Source organism: Neolamprologus multifasciatus, chromosome 12 (genome assembly GCF_963576455.1).
Source record: "Neolamprologus multifasciatus chromosome 12, fNeoMul1.2, whole genome shotgun sequence".
In the NCBI taxonomy this organism is placed as follows: domain Eukaryota; kingdom Metazoa; phylum Chordata; class Actinopteri; order Cichliformes; family Cichlidae; genus Neolamprologus; species Neolamprologus multifasciatus.
Genome location: NC_140450.1, coordinates 17,237,027 through 17,254,914, shown reverse-complemented (window position 1 = coordinate 17,254,914; position 17,888 = coordinate 17,237,027). Strand labels below are relative to the sequence as shown.

General features: G+C 42.9%; 1 protein-coding gene across 1 annotated transcript; it reads right to left on the bottom strand.

The window, feature by feature from the left end:
- Positions 1–10: 10 nt before the first annotated feature.
- LOC146506714 (uncharacterized) lies at positions 11–11,962 on the bottom strand. Its single transcript, XM_085180373.1, has 9 exons — positions 11,443–11,962; positions 4,432–4,512; positions 3,377–3,424; positions 3,246–3,278; positions 2,800–2,847; positions 2,669–2,701; positions 2,146–2,193; positions 2,015–2,047; positions 11–306 (listed from the first exon to the last, which is right to left on the bottom strand). Exons 1-9 carry the CDS (start codon positions 11,900–11,902, stop codon positions 56–58), a joined length of 1,035 nt encoding a protein of 344 aa, XP_085036499.1. The 5' UTR covers positions 11,903–11,962; the 3' UTR covers positions 11–55.
- Positions 11,963–17,888: the final 5,926 nt, after the last annotated feature.

Sequence of the window (17,888 nt, the reverse complement as noted above, 5' to 3'; positions counted from 1 at the left end):
ACATGACATATATGTCAAACATCTGTGTATATATTTTTGTAACTTGATTAATCGTTTAGCGGCTGTTCCTTTTTTTTAGAGTTATGCCGCGGTTCCTGACGAAGTCTCTCACATTTTGAACAGAGCGACTGTCTAATACAGGACGTTCAGCATTTTTACACTGTTTGATTTCTGTCACAGTGGCTAGTTTCCCATTTGCAATGTGCCCACGGAAATGTCTCATGACTGCTGCAATCTCTTTGGGAGACCATGGACATTTTTGTCTCCTTCGAGGATTTTCCCCTTCTGCGCCATTTCCAGGGAATGCTACAAGGGGGAGAGAAAATAAGATCAGCTTACTTTTGATTTGTTAATTATTAAGTTATTATAAAGTTACTCTTCAAGAACAATATGGATGTAAACATCAAATCCATTTCATGGTACACATATCAAAAAGAAGTCCAGGCATTAACCACAGCATTTTTTAACTTGGTTTAAATAGCTGTGGGGCTTTAGATTTACACGGGGGTTTGGCTTTTTGCCATGTTAGATAAATACAGTGTCTTAAAAGCTATATTCTGATTAGAAGATCTAGCTCGTTCTTTCCCGCAAAAACATTAACTCAAAGAAAACTATTAAAGATAGAACTTCTATGTGAATGCCACGGGACACCCAATTACAAAGTGACATTAGTTCCCATCCAGTTTCATCATGTCCTCCTTTATTGTCCTCTACTTCCAATCATGCAGAATCCAGGTTCAACCCATTACTTCAGCTTTGTCCTCTGATCTTTTCACTTAGTTTGTCAAGCAAATTATTCCTCATTTCCACCACTCTTATTCTCATGTGATTTTGTACTGTAACAGTAGCCCAGTTCAGACCTGGCATTATGACAAGTTCTGGGTGATCAGATACAACCAGCATTAATGAAAACTCTAAAGATATCCAGGATACTTTGAGGACTCATTCAAGATCCAGTGATGTAAGGCACACATTTGTTTCCATTCCTCTGAAAGTCAAAACAATCTGTTCCGAAGACAATGTAGGACAGTCTACTCTGATGTCATACTCAGCAAAACAAGATGACTCACATGAAACCTCTTTCTCATTTGATAAAAACCGTGAAACATGGGAGATTAAAAAACATTTGAGTCAGAAATAACTCGTGCAAAAAAATATTAGTTTAAAGATGTACACATTTACAGAATCACCAACACTGACAATAAACTCTCATATTGTCTCTTAAAATAAAAATAAAAAGATTTCAATCAAAAGGTGATCTAACATGCCAATGTAGTTTTCATATATGGTTTAAAAAGCAAGATAAGCAGTTTCCCATCTTTGTTTTCGAATAGTTATGAACATTTGAACTGTTAATCAGGCTTTTGAAGATGATTAATGGTAAGTATTAATATGCAATATTAGTATTTAAGCTGAGTTTACTGGAGCTTTAAGTGAGCCAACTTTCAAGTCGATGTGTACTGTAAACCTATGCAGACAGATCAGTATTTAAGGCTTTACTCTCACCATCCACTGGAGCACAACTTGGGCGTCATCAAGATATTACAAAATAGAGCAAAGACACAGCGGCCAGGGAAGCACAAGAACATGACATCAAGAAGGCCCCGAGTAAATGAGGTTATCCCAGCTGGACTTTTGTCAAACCTGGGAAGGCACCTAAAGAACGCTCCAGCCAATCCAGGAGCGAAGAAGGACAAGAACAGCTGATACGGATTTTCTTAAAAGATAACGTCTCTGTGGCTTTCAAATCCCAAAACTGAAATAAGAACCAAAATAAGAAAAGTATTCTAATGTTGAACCTGAGAAGAAAATTCCTCATGCCAACTTTAAGGTCATACTGGATATTAGTCATGAACTATGCAATGTTTGTAAAATTCTGGCATGTCATATTGACCAAACTTTCATATCAGATCTTTTCAAACACTGTTACAGAGATAACCATTTGCTAGTCTGTTGTTCAAAGAATCTGTTCAAAGGTGTCTTGATATTTTAAAATATTTTATTCTTGTGGTACCTCGTGATGTGCCTTCTCCAGCCGAGTCCACATCTGTAAATAGAAAAGTAAAACAAAAATATCACAAACAACATGAGTGGCTTGGTAATCATGGAAGAGCCATCAATATGCAGGGTGGTGGATAGTTATACCGTTTGAGGTGTTTGGAGGTTCCTCTACAGGTGGCATAGTACTCCTCCCTATAGTACAAGGAGTATTTTAGCTCAATATAGCAGTCACATTTTCTGTTCCTGTTTAGACTTTCCTTTAACACGAAAATAATTTTCACTAACAAGGAGAGAGGCATCCATAAATACAAGTAATCCTCAGGTCCATAGCTCAGTCCTAAAATGACTGAAGAAGTTTAAAGTTACATTGACCATTTCTTCAGCTGGCATATCAGTGAATTGTCATGATATATCTGCAGTACCAGTTAAAACTTTGGACACACCTGTTTATTCATTCTGAATTTGAATAAGCATTGTGTCTTTTCAAAGTAATCTTAACTGCATTTCCCAAAACTAGAAAGCATTTTACTAGAAATAAAACATAAAAGCCATCTACAAAGATGAAAGACATCAAAAATCCCGTCAAACACTGTTACAGAGATAACCATTTGCTAGTCTGTTGTTCAAAGATGTCTTGATATTTTAAAATATTTTATTCTTGTGGTACCTTGTGATGTGCCTTCTCCAGCCGAGTCCACATCTATAAATAGATAAGTAAAACAAAAATATCACAAACAACACGAGTGGCTTGGTAATTATGGAAGAGCCATCAATATGTAGGGTGATGGATAGTTATACCGTTTGAGGTGTTTGGAGGTTCCTCTACAGGTGGCATAGTACTCCTCCCTGTAGTACAATGAGTATTTTAGCTTAATATAGCAGTCACATTTTCTGTTCCTGTTTAGACTTTCCTTTAACACGACAATGATTTTCACTAACAAGGAGAGAGGCACCCATAAATACAAGTAATCCTCAGGTCCATAGCTCAGTCCTAAAATGACTGAGGAAGTTTAAAGTTACATTGACCATTTGTTCAGCTGGCATATCAGTGAATTGTCATGATATATCTGCAGTACCAGTTAAAACTTTGGACACACCTATTTTACTAGAAATAAAACATAAAAGCCATCCACACAGATGAAAGACATCAAAAAGCTTGTCAAACACTGTTACAGAGATAACCATTTGCTAGTCTGTTGTTCAAAGATGTCTTGATATTTTAAAATATTTTATTCTTGTGGTACCTTGTGATGTGCCTTCTCCAGCCGAGTCCACATCTGTAAATAGAAAAGTAAAACAAAAATATCACAAACAATATGAGTGGCTTGGTAATCATGGAAGAGCCATCAATATGTAGGGTGATGGATAGTTATACCGTTTGAGGTGTTTGAAGGTTCCTCTACAGGTGGCATAGTACTCCTCCCTATAGTACAAGGAGTATTTTAGCTCAATATAGCAGTCACATTTTCTGTTCCTGTTTAGACTTTCCTTTAACAAGACAATGATTTTCACTAACAAGGAGAGAGGCATCCATAAATACAAGTAATCCTCAGGTCCATAGCTCAGTCCTAAAATGACTGAGGTCGCCAGTCTCCCACAGGACTAACACAGAGAAAAACAACTATATGCAATCACATTCACATCAATGGGCAATTTAGAGTGACCAATTAACCTAACCCCAGTTTCTTTGGACTGTGCGAGGAAGCTGAAGTATGCCGAGAGAACCCACGCAAACATGGAGAAAACAACTCCATGTTTGCGGACCCTGGACCGATGAACTCAGGACCGTCTTGCTGTGAGGCAACAGTGCTAACCACTATGCTAACGTCCCGCCTTATCGACTGGGCAGCCAAGTCCAATAAGTGCACTTGCTGGGGTTAGGATAAGCGGAAGAGATGTTCTCGGCATACCTTGTAAAAATGTAAACACAATACTCCAACAGTCCAGTTATAAGACAATCATCATCAGTGAGCACACTGTAGGAAGTGGGTAATACTGTCAGAGGTCCCTGGAGGTACCTCAACAAATTGCCTAGTTCCCTTTTCTGTAGTTGAATAGTGTAGCTCAATATTAATGCTCTGTTGCGTTGTGGTTGATTCATTTACACACATCTCTGGCTAGATATCTGTAGCATCACAACACAAAACTATCAATGTAAGTACTATTACATTTTTTGTACTGATCTGGTTAGACCTTTCTTTAGTGACATTATTTGACAGACATCAATCTTTATGACTATGTCAAGAATAGCTTAAGCAGTGTATTAACCTCAGCCCAAAACAAATTAAGACATTTTCAATACTTAAGACTTACAGTGCACATATAATCCTTACTACTACCTTTTAAATAACTGTGTATACCTGAAACATCTCACAATATTGCATTCAACTGAATACTACATAAATATGAGTTGTTTGTTGGTGCATTTACCCATTTTTGTTTGTGCTGGTGGGTATTCTTTGTCAGCCTCGCCGTCTTCACTCTCACCAGAGTCTGTCAAGTCTAGGTTATCTGACAAAAAAATATGTTAAGCAGCATCTTGATGCATTCTCAATCATCCAGGTAAGTAAATCTCCAAGAGTTGATTCTGTTCATCTGGACATAGCGTTTTGTGGGAAAAACGTTTCGTCACTCATCCAAGTGACTTCTTCAGTCTCAGCTTACTGCAGGTTTCCCCAATCTTATAAACAGTACATTTGCATAATGACTGAAACCAGCCCACTGAAGGAACAATGGGCTGGGAGGTCAGTTCCTTAATCTTAATTATGCAAATTCTCATGACCATTGATCAACAACCACTGACCAAAACCCACTGATCAAAGACCACTGATCAATAGCCATGAGTACCATACACAGAGAGTTGGGGAATGGCTGCAATCACAGCACTGTAAGATGGCCTTAGGCCCCCTCCTTGATTATGAATCGAGGCATTCTGAATGCATCAAGACGTTTTAACCCACTTTGGCAAGGACGGCCTGAAGCTTGTACGTCAGTATGAGCAAACAGCACGTAAGATGGTGGATTACAGGAACCACCTGAGATTCAGCCTCAGATGCAGACAAAACCGGATTACTCCTAAAAGTCTGCAAATGAGCTCTTCGTTAAAGGCTTCCGGGCAACAAAAATCCTCCAGAAGGCACAGCATCAGTTGCTTAATGAACGGGTGAGGCAAACAAATTTTACCATGGACATGCTAAAATCTCAAGAGGAGCGGATCCAACAGAGACTGACAATGCTTCTAGATGAGAATACTCTTAAAAAGGTGTTTGACTTTACTGAGAAGGCTCGTCTAGCACAGCACAAGAAGTCTAAGACCAGGCAACAAAGGAAGTTTGACTTACTTGTTGTACGTCGGAAACCACGGCAAAATACGGAGAGTGTCCTCAGTGACCAGAAGAGACAAGGATGCGACACAGAGGATGTGGACAAGTGGGTGAAGAATTTGTCTGACAGACAGCTCACCGAAACAGAGAAAAACATCCTTGTTCAAGGGCTGAATTTTGCTGTCACACCGGGACAAATCCCGCTAGTGGAGCTGATCACAGCCACAGAAACAGCAATTCGTAACAACAATATTGCAGAAATGGAAGCATAGCAACTACAGACGAAAGTTTTGGCCTGTCTCAGCAATGCAAAGCCCCCAGCATCCAAAATCACCATGGAGAGGAAGGTGCTCCACCTGGAGACTCTGTTGTCCTGCTGGGAGACTTCAATGCTCACGTGGGTAACGACAGCAAGACTTGGAGGGGCGTGATTGGGAGGAACGGCCTCCCTGATCTGAACCCGAGCGGTGTTTTGTTATTGGACTTCTGTGCAAATCACAGTTTGGCCATAACAAACACCTTGTTCGAACATAAGAGTGTCCACAAGTGCACGTGGCACCAGGACGCTCTAGGCCGCAGATCAATGATTGATTTTGTAATCGTATCACCAGACCTGCGAACATATGTTCTGGACACTCAGGTAAAGAGAGGGGCTGAGCTGTCAACTGATCACCACCTGGTGGTGAGTTGGATCAGGTGGCAGGAGAGGACGCTGGACAGAACCGGTGCACCTAAACGCTAGGGGTGCAACGATACTCGTATCGATATTGAACCGTTTGATACAGTGCTTTCGGTTCGGTACGCATATGTATCGAACAATACAACATTTTTAATTTATTTTATCAACTTCCCTTCTGACGATGCTGTCTGTGTTGAGCGCTCAGTGGATCTGCGCTCGACAGTGCAGCCTAGGCGGAGTAGTCGAACGCAGATTCACTGAGCGCAGGGCAAGCTAGCGAGACAGAAGCTAAGCTCGTTGCAACATGGCAAATTGAACCTCCCCCACCCTCATTCAGATCTGGCGTTTGGAACTATTTTGGTTTTCATGTGAAGTATGACCCTGAAGGTAAGCGCGTCATGGATTAAAGTAAAACAGTATGTTGGATGTGCCAGCAATGCTCAATTACATGGGTGGGAACTAGTGTGTTAGCGCAGTTAGCTCGTTGTGTTGGCCGTCCAGCCCCACGCACAAGGCAATCCGCAGTAGCTCGTTAACGGAGGTGTTGTGTCGTTAACCTCATTTCAGATTAACGCTGACAGCACTAGTGGGAACACAACGAATATGACTGCACATTTACTCCGACATCATCCTAGTGCAAAGACAAGTGGAAGCAGACAAAAACAACAAGCACGCATGCTACAAACTTTACCCAAGTCATTTAGACAGCCGTTAGCACATGATTCTCCTTATGGGGACCTGATATATTTAATATGGTGCTGAGAATATAGCCCAGAAGAAGCGTATAGTATAGCTTTTATTTTGGAAAGAGCCATTTCTCTGTAATAAACTCTCTTTTCCAAAGATGAGTGATTCCTCAATCAGATACAGGGCTCGCAAAATATATGTCAATGCTTTTGCATTCTTTCGGAAATGTAGCTGGGTAATTATGTCATTGGCATCGGTGAGCCACTGTCAATATGTGACATATTGAAATTGCGTTTGAATTTGCGCTTGTTTTTTGCTTTCACTTTGCAATCGTGCGAACTGCGTATAGAGAGCGACAGCACTGATTGGTGAGTGATGATAATTTGCGCACCAATTCCTCTGACATCTTATCAATCGTTAGCTTACTATGCAAACATGACAAGTGAAATCTCCCGCAGCAAGCTTAAACATGTGAGAGGTTGATCGCGCAGAGAATCGCTGAGCGTTATGTGAGTGCATGTGTAAAAGCAGCAGGATATATATTTTAGTTCTGCTGAGCCAAATAAGACAGGTCAGCGTGAAGAAGTGACAGCCAAACAAAGCTTACCACAAAACGGAAAAGTTATGACAAATCAGACTATAAGGCAAAAAGAAAGTGCAGCTTTATGGTTTCATGGACAAAAGAATTTCTGTGGCTGCAATATGACGAGCTAAATAACCAGGGCTGCACATAAGTGGTCCGCAGGTGCGCATTCGCTGTCAAAATAAAAAACGCGCACAAGATAAGAAGTTGCAACGCGTGTTTGCGTACATAGGATTTTCTGGAGGAGGACAGACATTTGTTTAGAACTCTTAAAGATGTTGAAGAAGCAAAATCCTTTAAGCAATTACTTTGGTGTTCCTTCACCTCCAAAGAAATGGAGTCTGAACCACAAAAGAAGCGCGTATTCTCAGAAAAGTGGTTGCAGGAGGTGAGCTGGCTTCAAACAAATGATGAACGCACAGAGATGCGGTGCAGAATGTGCCGTGAAAATTTAATAAATGACAAATTAATAAAAAGGCATGAACATTTTTTTTGTATCGAAAAAATATCGAACCGTGACACCAAAGTATCGAACTGAACCGAACCGTGAATTTTGTGTATCGTTGCACCCCTACTAAACGCGTAGTGAGGGTGTGCTGGGAATGTCTAGCAGAGGCCCCAGTCCGCAAGATCTTCAACGCACACCTCCGGCAGAGCTTCAACAGCATTCCGAGGGAGACTGGGGACATTGAGTCCGAATGGACCATGATCAGCGTCTCCATTGCCGAAGCTGCTGCATTGAGCTGCGGCCGCAAGGTGGTTGGTGCCTGCCGTGGTGGTAATCACCTAACCAAATGGTGCACACCAGAGGTGAAAGGAGCCACCAGGCTGAAGAAGGAGTCCTATCAGGCTTGGTTAGCCTGTGGGACTCCGGAGGCAGTCGACAGGTATCGACAGGCCAAGCGGAATGCGGCTCGGGCAGTGGCTGAAGCAAAAACTCGGGTGTGGGAGGAGTTCGGGGAGGCCATGGAAAAAGACTTTCGGACTGCCTCGAAGAGATTCTGGCAAATCGTCAGGCGTCTCAGGAGGGGAATGCGGTGCTCTACCTGCGCTGTGTATAGTGCTGGCAGAGCGCTGCTGACGTCGACTGAGAAAATTGTCAGGCGGTGGAAGGAATACTTCGAGGACATCCTTAATCCCACTGACACGTCTTCCGAGGAGGAAGCAGAGTCTGGGGATGAGGGGAATGACCTACCAATTTCCGGCGGCGAGGTCACTGAGGCAGTTAAACAACTCCTTGGTGGCAAAGCCCCTGGTGTTGATGTGGTCCGCCCCGAGTTCCTGAAGGCTCTGGACGTTGTAGGGCTGTCCTGGTTGACACGCCTCTACAATGTTGCGTGGAGATCAGGGGCAGTACCCCTGGACTGGCAGACCGGGGTGGTGGTCCCCATCTTTAAGAAGGGAGACCGGAGGGTGTGTTCCAACTACAGGGGGCTCACACTCCTCAGCCTCCCTAGGAAAGTCTATGCCAGGGTGCTGGAAAGGAGAGTTCGTCTGCTAGTCGAACCTCGGACACAGGAGGAACAATGCGGTTTTCGTCCTGGTCGCAGAACACTGGACCAGCTCTTTATCCTCTCAAGGATACTTGAGGGTGCATGGGAGTTTGCCCAACCAGTCTACATGTGTTTTGTGGACTTGGAGAAGGCATTCGACCGTGTCCCTCAGGGTGTCCTGTGGGAGGTGTTGCGGGAGTATGGTGTATCAGGCCGATTATTACGGGCCATTCGATCCCTATACAACCGTTGCCAGAGCTTGGTTCGCGTTGCCGGCAGTAAGTCGGACTCGTTCCCGGTGGGTGATGGGCTCCGCCAGGGCTGCCCTTTGTCACCGGTTTTGTTCATAATTCTTATGGACAGGATTTCTAGGCGCAGCCAAGAAGTGGAGGGCTTTCACTTTGGTGGCCTCAGAATCTCAAGTCTGCTTTTTGCGGATGATGTGGTTCTGTTGGCTTCATCGGGTGAGGGCCTCCAGCTCGCAATGGAACGGTTCGCAGCCGAGGGTGAAGCAGCGGGAATGAGGATCAGCACCTCCAAATCTGAGGCCATGGTTCTCAGCCGGAAAAGGGTGGAGTGCCCACTCCGGGTCGGGGATGAGTTCCTGCCCCAAGTGGAGGAGTTCAAGTATCTCGGGGTCTTGTTCACGAGTGATGGGAGAAGGGAGCCGGAGATTGACAGACGGATTGGGGCTGCGGCTGCAGTGATGCGGACGCTTCACCGGTCCGTCGTGGTGAAGAGGGTGACCGAAAGAACGAGATTGCGGACACAAGCAGCAGAAATGAGCTTCCTCCGAAGGGTGGCTGGCCTCTCCCTCAGATATAGGGTGAGAAGTTCGGCCATCCGGGAGGGGCTCAGAGTAGAGCCGCTGCTGCTCCACATTGAAAGGAGCCAGCTGAGGTGGTACGGGCATCTGACAAGGATGCCTCCTGGGCGCCTCCTGGGCGCCTCCTGGGCGAGGTGTTCCGGGCATGTCCCACCGGGAGGAGGCCCCGGGGCAGGCCAGGACACGCTGGAGAGATTATATCTCTCGGCTGGCCTGGGGACGCCTTGGTGTTCCCCCGGATAAGCTGGAGGAGGTGGCTGGGGAGAGGGAGGTCTGGGCCTCTGCTTAGGCTGCTGCCCCTGCGACCCGGCCTCGGATAAAGCGGATGAAGATGGATGGATGGACGGGTGAGAGATGTCATTACGGAGGCAGATGAAACCATGGTCTTGTACGACGTTACATCTTTCTTCACTTGCATCCCAGTCACGGAAGCATTGAAGGTAGTCCGTAAGAGATTATGACACCAACCTCAGCAACAGGACCACTCTCAGCATCGACCAAGTGTGTTTGCTTTTGGAACTGTGTCTTCATTCCACCTACTTCACATACAAGGGTCAGTTCTACAGGCAGAAACATGGGTGTGCCATGGGCTCCCCAGTTTCACCCATCGTGGCCAATTTGTACATGGAAGAAGTGGAAAAGAGGGCTTTGCTATCCTACCCTGGAACACCACCAATCCATTGGTTCAGGTATGTGGATGACACCTGGGTGAAAATCAAATCTCAGGACGTACCACAATTCACGGATCACATTAACTCTGTGGACCGACACATGAAATTCACCAGGGAGGCTATGAAAAGTGGCAGGTTAGCTTTCTTAGACTGAGATTTCCATCAGTAATGGGGGACATCTAAAAGCTGACGTGTACCGTAAACCTACACATACGGATCAGTATTTAAGGTTTGACTCTCATCATCCACTGGAGCACAAACTGGGTGTCATTAGGAGCGAACACCATCCCCACTGACACAGCGGCCAAGGAGGCAGAAGAACATCACATCAGGAAGGCCCTGAGTAAATGTGGTTATCCCAGCTGGACTTTTGTCAAAGCTGGGACGGCTCCTAAAGAAAGCTCCAGCCGATCCAGGAGAGACGGACAACTGCTGCCCAAACGAAAACCTGTAGTGATCCCATATGTGTCAGGAGTATCGGAGCAGTTGAGACGCATTTTATCTAAACACTGGGTCTCTGTGGCTTTCAAACCCCAAAACACTGTGCCAAAAACTAGTCCACCCCAAGGATCGGGTCCCCCGACACAAACAGAGTAAAATAGTGTACGCTGTTAAGTGCCAGGAGGATTGCCAGGATTTATACATCGGGGAAACCAAACAACCTCTGGCGAAGCGCATGGCACAACACAGAAGAGCTCTCTGTGAATGGTATTCATGGCCATTGATCAGTGGTCTTTGATCAGTGGGTTTTGGTCAGTGGTTGCTGATCAATGGTCGTGAGAATTTGCATAATTAAGATTAAGGACTGACCTCCAAGCCCATTGTTCCTTCAGTGGGCTGGTTTCAGTCATTATGCAAATGTACTGTTTATAAGATTGAAACCTGCAGTCAGCTGAGACTGAAGAAGTCACTTGGATGAGTGACGAAACATTTCTCCCACAAAACACTATGTCCAGATGAACAGAATCAACTTCAGCTATGTCCAGATGAACAGAATCAACTTCAGCTATGTCCAGATGAACAGAATCAACTTTTTGGAGATGTTAAACAGCAGGTACAAACATTCCTTGTTTCTCTTAACAGCTTTAATGTAAAAGTAAGGTTATTAAATATATTGTGTTAAGAACACTCAAAAGCTTAAAAACTAGACACCTTAAAATACTATCTACTTAGAAATACCTTCAATTTCAATCTCTTCCAATGTTTTGCCTTGGAGATTTCCAAGGGTCCCTTTCTCCATGGCAAGTAGTAGTTTTGATATTTTTGCCAGCTGGGTTGTAGCCTCTGGAAGTCTGTAAAATTCTCTGTGGACACGGATATCATGGCCTAGAAAGTCAGCAACTTGGTCAAGCTCGTGATTTTTTAGGTTCAAGACGTGTGACAAAGTTGCAACATGCTTGCGTAGCTGTGTTGACCTAAGGAGTTCAGGACTTTGTGCACCACAGTCATTTGCATAAATCCTGAGACAGTCCTGTCCTCTGTAAGGAGTCAAACAGTTGGGTCTTGCAAAGAGGAAGGGGTTTTCTTCCGGGACTCCACACTCTAGTCTTCTGCTTATGAGCTGCGTTAGGGCTTCAACCATGTCTGGTGATAACAGTACAGCAACCTGCTCATCAACTTCAAAGGAGGACGATGCCATGGGCACAGCAGCTTGAGAACGGTCAGGGTGCTCTGAAACCTTGTGCAAGCAAACACAAAAGTACATTAACATCCATTCAACACAGATACGTTGAGACTATACAATACAATTATGAAGGTACACTGGTTATTGACATAAATGAGGTATATGTAATGAAGTAATATTGAGTGAAAATTAATTCTCCAGTGTGAACCAACATGACTCTCGGCAGTATCCACACACAGTCCTCATAATAATGTACCTGAAAGCTTCATACACTGCAGGGTCTCTGTTACACACAGACTTGAGAGCCCATCTTTCAATAGACTTATGCATCCAAAACACACACAGTCCTCATAATGTAGGTATCTTACATTAACCAACACTATAGGACTTGTGTCTAACACCCTCACTATCAACATCCACACAACTCGGCTGTGTTCTTGTTGCAATAATAACAACACCAGAAAATTAGTCACCTGCTCATCAACTTCAAAGGAGGACGATGCCATGGGCACAGCAGCTTGAGAACGGTCAGGGTGCTCTGAAACCTTGTGCAAGCAAACACAAAAGTACATTAACATCCATTCAACACAGATACGTTGAGACTATACAGTACAGTTATGAAGGTACACTGGTTATTGACATAAATGAGGTAAATGTAATGAATTAATATTGAGTGAAAATTAATTCTCCAGTGTGAACCAACATGACTCTCGGCAGTATCCACACACAGTCCTCATAATGTAGGTATCTTACATTAACCAACACTATAGGACTTGTGTCTAACACCCTCACTATCAACATCCAAACAACTCGGCTGTGTTCTTGTTGCAATAATAACACCACCAGAAAATTAGTCACCTGCTCATCAACTTCAAAGGAGGACGATGCCATGGGCACAGCAGCTTGAGAACGGTCAGGGTGCTCTGAAACCTTGTGCAAGCAAACACAAAAGTACATTAACATCCATTCAACACAGATACGTTGAGACTATACAATACAATTATGAAGGTACACTGGTTATTGACATAAATGAGGTAAATGTAATGAAGTAATATTGAGTGAAAATTAATTCTCCAGTGTGAACCAACATGACTCTCGGCAGTATCCACACACAGTCCTCATAATAATGTACCTGAAAGCTTCATACACTGCAGGGTCTCTGTTACACACAGACTTGAGAGCCCATCTTTCAATAGACTTACGCATCCAAAACACACACAGTCCTCATAATGTAGGTATCTTACATTAACCAACACTATAGGACTTGTGTCTAACACCCTCACTATCAACATCCAAACAACTCGGCTGTGTTCTTGTTGCAATAATAACAACACCAGAAAATTAGTCACCTGCTCATCAACTTCAAAGGAGGACGATGCCATGGGCACAGCAGCTTGAGAACGGTCAGGGTGCTCTGAAACCTTGTGCAAGCAAACACAAAAGTACATTAACATCCATTCAACACAGATACGTTGAGACTATACAATACAGTTATGAAGGTACACTGGTTATTGACATAAATGAGGTAAATGTAATGAAGTAATATTGAGTGAAAATTAATTCTCCAGTGTGAACCAACATGACTCTCGGCAGTATCCACACACAGTCCTCATAATAATGTACCTGAAAGCTTCATACACTGCAGGGTCTCTGTTACACACAGACTTGAGAGCCCATCTTTCAATAGACTTACGCATCCAAAACACACACAGTCCTCATAATGTAGGTATCTTACATTAACCAACACTATAGGACTTGTGTCTAACACCCTCACTATCAACATCCAAACAACTCGGCTGTGTTCTTGTTGCAATAATAACAACACCAGAAAATTAGTCACCTGCTCATCAACTTCAAAGGAGGACGATGCCATGGGCACAGCAGCTTGAGGACGGCCAGGGTGCTCTGAAACCTTGTGCAAGCAAACACAAAAGTACATTAACATCCATTCAACACAGATACGTTGAGACTATACAGTACAGTTATGAAGGTACACTGGTTATTGACATAAATGAGGTAAATGTAATGAATTAATATTGAGTGAAAATTAATTCTCCAGTGTGAACCAACATGACACTCGGCAGTATCCACACACAGTCCTCATAATGTAGGTATCTTACATTAACCAACACTATAGGACTTGTGTCTAACACCCTCACTATCAACATCCAAACAACTCGGCTGTGTTCTTGTTGCAATAATAACACCACCAGAAAATTAGTCACCTGCTCATCAACTTCAAAGGAGGACGATGCCATGGGCACAGCAGCTTGAGAACGGTCAGGGTGCTCTGAAACCTTGTGCAAGCAAACACAAAAGTACATTAACATCCATTCAACACAGATACGTTGAGACTATACAATACAATTATGAAGGTACACTGGTTATTGACATAAATGAGGTATATGTAATGAAGTAATATTGAGTGAAAATTAATTCTCCAGTGTGAACCAACATGACTCTCGGCAGTATCCACACACAGTCCTCATAATAATGTACCTGAAAGCTTCATACACTGCAGGGTCTCTGTTACACACAGACTTGAGAGCCCATCTTTCAATAGACTTATGCATCCAAAACACACACAGTCCTCATAATGTAGGTATCTTACATTAACCAACACTATAGGACTTGTGTCTAACACCCTCACTATCAACATCCACACAACTCGGCTGTGTTCTTGTTGCAATAATAACAACACCAGAAAATTAGTCACCTGCTCATCAACTTCAAAGGAGGACGATGCCATGGGCACAGCAGCTTGAGAACGGTCAGGGTGCTCCGAAACCTTGTGCAAGCAAACACAAAAGTACATTAACATCCATTCAACACAGATACGTTGAGACTATACAATACAATTATGAAGGTACACTGGTTATTGACATAAATGAGGTAAATGTAATAAATTAATATTGAGTGAAAATTAATTCTCCAGTGTGAACCAACATGACACTCGGCAGTATCCACACACAGTCCTCATAATGTAGGTATCTTACATTAACCAACACTATAGGACTTGTGTCTAACACCCTCACTATCAACATCCACAAAACTCGGCTGTGTTCTTGTTGCAATAATAACAACACCAGAAAATTAGTCACCTGCTCATCAACTTCAAAGGAGGACGATGCCATGGGCACAGCAGCTTGAGGACGGCCAGGGTGCTCTGAAACCTTGTGCAAGCAAACACAAAAGTACATTAACATCCATTCAACACAGATACGTTGAGACTATACAGTACAGTTATGAAGGTACACTGGTTATTGACATAAATGAGGTAAATGTAATGAATTAATATTGAGTGAAAATTAATTCTCCAGTGTGAACCAACATGACACTCGGCAGTATCCACACACAGTCCTCATAATGTAGGTATCTTACATTAACCAACACTATAGGACTTGTGTCTAACACCCTCACTATCAACATCCAAACAACTCGGCTGTGTTCTTGTTGCAATAATAACACCACCAGAAAATTAGTCACCTGCTCATCAACTTCAAAGGAGGACGATGCCATGGGCACAGCAGCTTGAGAACGGTCAGGGTGCTCTGAAACCTTGTGCAAGCAAACACAAAAGTACATTAACATCCATTCAACACAGATACGTTGAGACTATACAATACAATTATGAAGGTACACTGGTTATTGACATAAATGAGGTATATGTAATGAAGTAATATTGAGTGAAAATTAATTCTCCAGTGTGAACCAACATGACTCTCGGCAGTATCCACACACAGTCCTCATAATAATGTACCTGAAAGCTTCATACACTGCAGGGTCTCTGTTACACACAGACTTGAGAGCCCATCTTTCAATAGACTTACGCATCCAAAACACACACAGTCCTCATAATGTAGGTATCTTACATTAACCAACACTATAGGACTTGTGTCTAACACCCTCACTATCAACATCCAAACAACTCGGCTGTGTTCTTGTTGCAATAATAACAACACCAGAAAATTAGTCACCTGCTCATCAACTTCAAAGGAGGACGATGCCATGGGCACAGCAGCTTGAGAACGGTCAGGGTGCTCTGAAACCTTGTGCAAGCAAACACAAAAGTACATTAACATCCATTCAACACAGATACGTTGAGACTATACAATACAGTTATGAAGGTACACTGGTTATTGACATAAATGAGGTAAATGTAATGAAGTAATATTGAGTGAAAATTAATTCTCCAGTGTGAACCAACATGACTCTCGGCAGTATCCACACACAGTCCTCATAATAATGTACCTGAAAGCTTCATACACTGCAGGGTCTCTGTTACACACAGACTTGAGAGCCCATCTTTCAATAGACTTATGCATCCAAAACACACACAGTCCTCATAATGTAGGTATCTTACATTAACCAACACTATAGGACTTGTGTCTAACACCCTCACTATCAACATCCACACAACTCGGCTGTGTTCTTGTTGCAATAATAACAACACCAGAAAATTAGTCACCTGCTCATCAACTTCAAAGGAGGACGATGCCATGGGCACAGCAGCTTGAGAACGGTCAGGGTGCTCCGAAACCTTGTGCAAGCAAACACAAAAGTACATTAACATCCATTCAACACAGATACGTTGAGACTATACAATACAATTATGAAGGTACACTGGTTATTGACATAAATGAGGTAAATGTAATGAATTAATATTGAGTGAAAATTAATTCTCCAGTGTGAACCAACATGACACTCGGCAGTATCCACACACAGTCCTCATAATGTAGGTATCTTACATTAACCAACACTATAGGACTTGTGTCTAACACCCTCACTATCAACATCCACAAAACTCGGCTGTGTTCTTGTTGCAATAATAACAACACCAGAAAATTAGTCACCTGCTCATCAACTTCAAAGGAGGACGATGCCATGGGCACAGCAGCTTGAGGACGGCCAGGGTGCTCTGAAACCTTGTGCAAGCAAACACAAAAGTACATTAACATCCATTCAACACAGATACGTTGAGACTATACAGTACAGTTATGAAGGTACACTGGTTATTGACATAAATGAGGTAAATGTAATGAATTAATATTGAGTGAAAATTAATTCTCCAGTGTGAACCAACATGACACTCGGCAGTATCCACACACAGTCCTCATAATGTAGGTATCTTACATTAACCAACACTATAGGACTTGTGTCTAACACCCTCACTATCAACATCCAAACAACTCGGCTGTGTTCTTGTTGCAATAATAACACCACCAGAAAATTAGTCACCTGCTCATCAACTTCAAAGGAGGACGATGCCATGGGCACAGCAGCTTGAGAACGGTCAGGGTGCTCTGAAACCTTGTGCAAGCAAACACAAAAGTACATTAACATCCATTCAACACAGATACGTTGAGACTATACAATACAATTATGAAGGTACACTGGTTATTGACATAAATGAGGTAAATGTAATGAAGTAATATTGAGTGAAAATTAATTCTCCAGTGTGAACCAACATGACTCTCGGCAGTATCCACACACAGTCCTCATAATAATGTACCTGAAAGCTTCATACACTGCAGAGTCTCTGTTACACACAGACTTGAGAGCCCATCTTTCAATAGACTTACGCATCCAAAACACACACAGTCCTCATAATGTAGGTATCTTACATTAACCAACACTATAGGACTTGTGTCTAACACCCTCACTATCAACATCCAAACAACTCGGCTGTGTTCTTGTTGCAATAATAACAACACCAGAAAATTAGTCACCTGCTCATCAACTTCAAAGGAGGACGATGCCATGGGCACAGCAGCTTGAGAACGGTCAGGGTGCTCTGAAACCTTGTGCAAGCAAACACAAAAGTACATTAACATCCATTCAACACAGATACGTTGAGACTATACAATACAGTTATGAAGGTACACTGGTTATTGACATAAATGAGGTAAATGTAATGAAGTAATATTGAGTGAAAATTAATTCTCCAGTGTGAACCAACATGACTCTCGGCAGTATCCACACACAGTCCTCATAATAATGT

What these genes read in the sequence shown, in the direction of transcription:
- LOC146506714 (XM_085180373.1), bottom strand. Translation starts at nt 11,902, where the DNA reads ATGGCATCGTCCTCCTTTGAAGTTGATGAGCAGGTTGCTGTACTGTTA. An exon ending in TGGAGAAGGCACATCACAAG is followed by an intron (nt 2,848 to 3,245) that starts GTACCACAAGAA and finishes ATTGTACTACAG; the next exon opens with GGAGGAGTACTATGCCACCT. An exon ending in ACCTCCAAACACCTCAAACG is followed by an intron (nt 2,048 to 2,145) that starts GTATAACTATCC and finishes TTCTATTTACAG; the next exon opens with ATGTGGACTCGGCTGGAGAA.